Here is a 7,244-nt window from a genome sequence, read left to right as displayed (position 1 = left end):
TTCTCTCTTTTCTTTTCTTTTCTTTTCTTTTCTTTTCTTTTCTTTTCTTTTCTTTTCTTTTCTTTTCTTTTTTCTTTTCTTTTCCTTTCACAGTTGAATCTTCAAACGCCCTCCTGGCGGCCGGGTGGGGGAAATCGTTCTGTTGTGTCATCGGAGTCGAGTCCCATGGGTTTGGGTGAGTGATGGATGTGTGATAGCCCAACCACAAGCTCACGACATCCATGGGCCCCGGGGGTGGGGGGTGGGGGGTGGGGGAGGAGAGGGTTGAATGGGGGGGAGGGTAGGGGAGCTTTGCAAGGTGACAGGCCGCACCCCCAAACAAGCTTAGAAGTAGAAGCAAGCAGGGCTGAGAGGAGAGATCACGCCAGCCCTTAGCTGGGGTGGCAAAGTGGTTAGAGCGCCGGCCCTAAGACGGAAGGGTCCCGGGTTCGATTCCCGGTCAAGGGCACGTGCCCGGGTGGTGGGCTCAATGCCCAGTAGGGGGCGTGCAGGAGGCAGCTCATCGATGATTCTCTCTCATCATGGATGTTTCTCTCTCCCTCCCCCTTCCTGTCTCTGAAATCCATAAAAATATATTAAAATTCTTTAGGGGCCTCTCAACCTTAGACTCGTCTTGTTTTGCTTTTATTAGTTTTTTAAACCCAACAGCTTTGCTGAAATACAGTTCCCACACCGTGTAATTCACCCATCGAAAGTGCACAATTCAGTGATTTAAAAAAAAAAATTCTTTATGGGCCTTTTTAACCTCAGACTTGTTTAGTTGTATTTTTAATTCAACTTATTTTATTATTTTCATTTATGATTATTTTTTAAATATTTTTTTTTAATTGATTTCGGAGAGGAATGGAGAGAGAGAAACATCCATGACGAGAGAGACTCATGGATCGGCCGCCTCCTGCACGCCCCCGACTGGGGATGGAGCCCGCCACCCGGGCCTGTGCCCTTGACCGGGAATCGAACCCAGGACCCTTCAGTCCGCAGGCCGAAGCTCTATCCACTGAGCCAAACCGGCTGGGGCTGTTTTTATTTATTTTTATTATTAATTTATTTTTATTTTTATTATTTTTTTAAACGTAACAGCTTTACTGAAATATAGTTCACACACAGTGTAATTCCCCCACGGAACGTGCCCTATTCAATGATTTTTTTTGGGAAAAGAAAAAAAAAATTCTTTATGGCTCAAAAAATATAAAATAAAATAAACAAAATAAAATAATAAAATATAATAATAAAATGATAACATGAAATGAAATAAAATAATACAATGAAATGAAAGAATGAAATGAAATTCTTTATTGTTGAAAGGATTACCTATGTCCCCTTTTCCCCCCCGCGCATGGCCCCCCTCCAGCCCGCCCCACCCCCACCAGCACCCCCTCCCCCTCAGGCCCCGACCCCCCCCTTCCTGCCGTCTGCGTCCATAGGTTAAGGTCATATATGCGAAGAGTCATCTCTCATCTGTCATGCTACGTGAGCTGGTTTCCTGTAGTCACTTCCCTACTGTTCTCCCTGCCCTTTAAAAAGCGGGGTGCCCTGCGCAGATGACCCAGGAACCCAGAGGGAGAGACCGGGGCGCACGGAGGGGCCACCCACCGCCTCCCTCCCCCCTCCCTCCCGCCCGCGCCCCAGGATGACCCGTGCGCTCCCGCCTTGGGCGCCCGCGGTGGTCTTCCTCCTGGCACATCTCATAGGAGCCGGTAAGGAAGGACTTGGGGTTCCTGGTGGCGGAAACACCCTTCGTTTAAAACATCCCCCCCTTTTTTGGGGGGGGGCGTTAAGGTCTCTTGGGCCAACTCACTCTTTTCTGCAGGAAATTGGCAAAGAGGTGACTCTGGGCGGCGGTGGCGAAATGGATAGGGCGCGCGCAATGGATAGGGCGCGCGCATGGATAGGACACGCGCATGGATAGGGCGCGCGCATGGATAGGGCACGCGCATGGATAGGACACGCGCATGGATAGGGCGCGCGCATGGATGGGACGCGCGCAATGGATAGGGCGCGCGCAATGGATAGAGCGCGCGCAATGGATAGGGCGCGCGCGCCTGTGGATAGAAGGGTCCCGGGTTCGACTCCCGGCCAAGGCACCAGGTTGCAGGGTTATTAGAGGCTTGTGTGGGAGGCAGCTAGTCGATGTCTCTCTCTCTTTTATGGATGTTTCTCTCTCTCTCCACTCTCTCTAAAATAAACCAATGGAAAGAGTGTATCCTAAACATATATATTTTTATTGATTTCCGTGGATGGAAGGGTGGCGGGTTCGATTCCCGGTCGAGGTATCAGGTTGTAGGATCATTAGAGGCTTGTGTGGGAGGCAGCGAATCGATGTCTCTCTCTCTCTCTCTCTCTCTCTCTCTCTCTCTCTCTCTCTCTCTCTCTCTCCTCCACCCTCCCTTAAATAAATCAATGGAAAAAGTATATTTTAAAAAATATATAATTTTATTGATTTCCCAGAGGAAGGGAGAGGGAGAGAGAGAGAGACATCCATGATGAGAGAGAATCACGGATTGGCTGCCTCCTGCACGCCCCCGACTGGGGATGGAGCCCGCAACCCGGGCATGTGCCCTTGACGGGAATCGAACTCAGGACCCTTCAGTCCGCAGGCCAATACTTTACCCATTAAATGAAAAAAAAAATATATATATATATACATATATATATATATATATATTTAAAAAGAGCCATAGCCGGTTTGTCTCAGTGGTTAGAGCATCATCCAGGGGACTGAAGGGTCCTGGGTTCGATTCCCGGTCAAGGGCGGGTATCTGGGTTGCAGGCTCAATTCCCGGCATGGATTGGGTCAGGTATGGGAGGCAACAAATCCATGTGTGTCTCTCTCACATCAATGTCTCTCTCTCTCTCTCTCTCTCTCTCCTTCCCTTACATTGTCTCCAAAAATCAATGGAAAAATATCCTCCCCTGAGGATTAAAAAAATATATAAAATTAAAAAAAACAGGCTAAGGGTGCATCTTCTTGACTGATTTCAGGATTCACTTTCAATGAAAAAAAAAACCCCCAAAAAACCAATAAACCAGCAAATGATAAGCCACAGGTGGGCGTGTGCTTTAAAAAAAGGAAAAAAAAAGAAAGCCCTGGCCGGGGTGGCTCAGTGGGTAGAGCGTCGGCCTGCGGACTCAAGGGTCCCGGGTTCGATTCCTGGTCAAGGGCATGGACCTTGGTTGTGGGCACATCCCCAGTGGGGGGTGTGCAGGAGGCAGCTGATCGATGTTTCTCTCTCATCATCGATGTGTCTAACTCTCTATCCCTCTCCCTTCCTCTCTGTAAAAAAAATCAATAAAATACCTTAACGGATAATAATAAAAAAAAATCAATAAAATATATTTTTTTAAAAAAGAAAAAGAAAGAAAATAAAGCAAAAATTTGCCTGCGAGTCCGGCCTGTCGTGGCTCAGGGGTTGAGCATCAACCTTGGAACCAGGAGGGTCCTGGGTTCGATTCCCGGTCAAGGGCACATACCCGGGGTTGTACCCTGGATCCCCAGTAGGGGGCGTGCAGGAGACGGCCGATCCATGATTCTCTCTCATCATGGATCTTTCTCTCTCTCTCTCCCTCTCCCTTTCCCTCTGAAACCCATAAAAATATATTTAAAAATAAGTAAATAACTGATTTATGAAAAATATTGGCCGGTTATATTTGGTCAAACATAGAACGAACTCATCCCTGATGTCAAATGATTTCTTGGGCCTCATACGGCCCACGGGCCAGACATTCCTGTTCCTGGCCAGGTTTTCTCTGCCCTGATCCTGGGCGGCCTGTGTCCATTGGCTGGGTCACCCTTCCTTATTGATTGATTGATTGATTGATTGATTTCAGAGAGGAAGGGAGAGCGAGAAACATCCATGAGTAGAGAGAATCATGGACCGGCCGCCTCCTGCACGCCCCCTACTGGGGATCGAGGGTACACCCCGGGCCTGTCCCCGTGACCGGGAATCGAACCCGGGACCTCCTGGTTCACAGGTGGACGCTCTAACCCCTGAGCCGCTGCCCTTACAACCCTCCGACCCTCTCCCGCATTCGCCTGTTTTGACCCCAGGGGGCGCCTTCGAGCATCAGATCATCAACTTTAACTTCGAAACCGTGCAAGTGACCTGGGATGCCAGCCAGCCCTCGGGGGCCAACCTGACTTTTCTCTACGGGTGAGTGTCCCGGGGAAGGGTCTGCCCCCCTGGTGGTCAGTGCACGTCACAGCGACTGGTCGACCCGTCGACTGTCTGCCCCCTGGTGGTCAGTGCACGTCACAGCGGCGGGTCGACCATTCGACTGCCTGCCCCCTGGTGGTCAGTGCACGTCATAGCGACTGGTCGACCAATCAACTGTGCCCCCTGGTGGTCAGTGCATGTCATAGCGACTGGCCGACCGGTCGGCTGTCTGCCCCCTGGTGGTCAGTGCATGTCACAGCGACTGGTCGACCCGTCGACTGTCTGCCCCTGGTGGTCAGTGCACGTCACAGCGACTGGTCGGCCCGTCGACTGTCTGCCCCTGGTGGTCAGTGCACGTCATAGCGACTGGTCGACCCGTCGACTGTCTGCCCCCTGGTGGTCAGTGCACGTCACAGCGACTGGTCGACCCATTGACTGTCTGCCCCTGGTGGTCAGTGCACGTCATAGCAACTGGTCGACCAATCAACTGTGCCCCCTGGTGGTCAGTGCATGTCATAGCGACTGGCCGACCGGTCGACTGTCTGCCCCTGGTGGTCAGTGCACGTCATAGTGACTGGTAGACCCATCGACTGTCTGCCCCCTGGTGGTCAGTGCACGTCATAGCGACTGGTAGACCCATCGACTGTCTGCCCCCTGGTGGTCAGTGCACGTCATAGCGACTGGTAGACCCGTCGACTGTCTGCCCCCTGGTGGTCAGTGCACGTCACAGCGACTGGTCGACCAATCAACTGTCTGCCCCCTGGTGGTCAGTGCACGTCACAGCGAGCAGTTGAGCGGCCTTAGCATATCATCAGCATATGACGCTTTGATTGGTTGAACAACCGACCGCCCGCGCAGACACCTAGCATATTAGGCTTTTATTCGATAGGATTTCTATAATAATAAAAGTGCAAGATGCTAATTAGACCAGACATCCTTCCGGACGACCTTCCGGATGAAGCCAGGTGCTGCGAGGGAAGCCAGTGTCCCGGGTGCCAGAGGCAAGCCAGTCCCGGCAGCCGGGGGAAGGAAGGCCTCGTCTTGCTTGAATTTCATGCATCGGGCCTCTCGCTTTATATATCTTTATTGATTTCAGAGAGGAAGGGAGAGAGAGAGAGAGAGAAACATCCATGATGAGAGAGAATCATGGACCGGCCGCCTCCCACACGCCCCTGACTGGGGATCCAGCCCGCAACCCGGGCCTGTGCCCTTGACCAAGAATCGAACCCGGGACCCTTCAGTCCCCAGGCTGACGCTCTATCCACTGAGCCACACCAGCCAGGGTCTGTCTTTGTCGTAGATCAGTGGTTCTCAACCTTCCTCAGGCCGTGACCCTTGAATACAGCTCCCCATGCTGCGGGGACCCCCAACCATGAAATTATTCTCGTGGCTGCGTCATCGCTGTCATGTGGCTGCTGTTACGAATCGTCATGGAAACATCTGATCGGCAGGATGGATTTTCATGGTGACACATGGAACATCATGAAAGCTCAGGGATCAATCACAAAATCAATATGTGATTATAGATGTGTTTTCCGACGGTCTGAGGCGACCCCTGGGAAAGGGGCGTCCGACCCCCAGGTTGAGAACCGCTGTTTTAGGGCCTTATTCATCTTGAAGTATTTTCTTTTCTTTTCTTTTTTTTCTCTTTCCAATGAATTTAGTATCAATTCTGCGAACGGCGGCGGGTGCCCTGTGGTTTGATAGCCCATGAGATTAACAGGAGGCGTGCGCAGGAGGGAGACGCGAAGATGAACCGATTTCGAACAAACAAGACTCACGGGGGGTGGGGAGGGGGGTGGGGGGCAGATAAGGGCCTTGAATTTCCACGTGTGGACGGAAATGACTCACTTGAATTTTCCCAGCACCAGCTCGTGCATGGATGACGGGGGCTCACGCTGTTTTAGTTACTATTTTCTTCTTTTAAAATATATGTTATTGATTATTTTTGCAGAGAGGAAGGGAGAGGGATAGAGAGTTAGAAACATCGATGAGAGAGAGAAACATCTATCAGCTGCCTCCTACACGCCCCCCACTGGGGATGTGCCCGCCACCCAGGTCCATGCCTTTGACCGGGACTCGAACCCGGGACCCTTCAGTCCGCAGGCTGACGCTCTATCCACTGAGCCACACTGGCCAGGGCTTATTTACTATTTTCTGTATAAATCTTTGTTGTTGAAAAAATTACCTATGTCCCCTTTTTTCCCGTCATTGAACCCCTCAGCTCGACACCCCTGACCCCCACCCCAAGGCCCTCACCCCCAATTGTCCATGGGTTATACATTCAAGGCCTTTAGTTAATTATCTCCCCCCACCTTCCCTCTGAGATTCTAACCCTTTTCTACACTTTATTTGGGTAAATTTTGATCTAGTCACTGCTTGGGTTTAAGGTCTATTTTTTTTTTTTAAGGTCACGGGTTCGATTCCCGGTTTAGGGCACATGCCTGGGTTGCGGGCTCGATCCCCAGTAGGGGGCGTGCAGGAGGCAGCCGGTCCATGATTCTCTCTCCTCATGGATGCTTCTATCTCTCTCCCTATGCCTTCCTCTCTGAAATCTATAAAATATATTTTTTAATATTAAATAAATAAAAATGAATAGAAAAATATCCTCGGTCCCCAGTCAGGGGCGTGCAGGAGGCGGCCGACCCATGATTCTCATCATTGATGTTTCTCTCTCTGCTTCTGCCTTCCCATCCGACATCCATAAAAACATTTCAAAAATAAATAAATAAGAATATTTAAAAAAAAAAACAATTTAAAAAAAAAAACACTGGAAAAATACCCTCGGGTGAGGAATAGCTAATGAGCTACATACTAGAGGCCCCGGTGCACGAAATCCGTGCAAAGCTAGGGTCCCTCGGCCTGGCCGGCGACCAGGGCCGATCGGTGGGGCGACTGGTGGGGCGATCGGGGGTCCCCTGCTCACTCACCAGCCGCTGCTCAGGGCGGGCAGGCCGGGGCCAGCTCCTGGGTTGAGCGTCTGCCCCCTGGTGGCCAGTGCACGTCACAGCGACCGGTCATTCTGCCAGTGCATTCCGCCATTCGGTCAATTTGCATATTTGGGGTTTATTATAGGGGATAGGTATTATT

The 7,244-nt window shown here is 50.9% G+C and overlaps 1 protein-coding gene across 1 annotated transcript in view; it reads left to right on the top strand.

Moving 5' to 3' along the window:
- Positions 1 to 1,630: 1,630 nt before the first annotated feature.
- Positions 1,631 to 7,244, top strand: part of LOC308512229 (cytokine receptor-like factor 2) — a gene marked incomplete at both ends in the record, with an annotated part of 19,981 nt that continues 14,367 nt past the window's right edge. Inside the window, 2 exons of the mRNA XM_081082029.1 lie at positions 1,631 to 1,697; positions 4,049 to 4,151. Coding sequence (XP_080938155.1) covers positions 1,631 to 1,697; positions 4,049 to 4,151 — 170 coding nt within the window. The remainder of the gene's footprint in view (positions 1,698 to 4,048; positions 4,152 to 7,244) is intronic.

The sequence above is a fragment of the Myotis nattereri genome (assembly GCF_964212035.1).
Source record: "Myotis nattereri genome assembly, chromosome: Y".
NCBI lineage: Eukaryota > Metazoa > Chordata > Mammalia > Chiroptera > Vespertilionidae > Myotis > Myotis nattereri.
The sequence above is the reverse complement of the archived record's forward strand: the minus strand, read 5'-3'. Positions and strand labels throughout refer to the sequence as shown.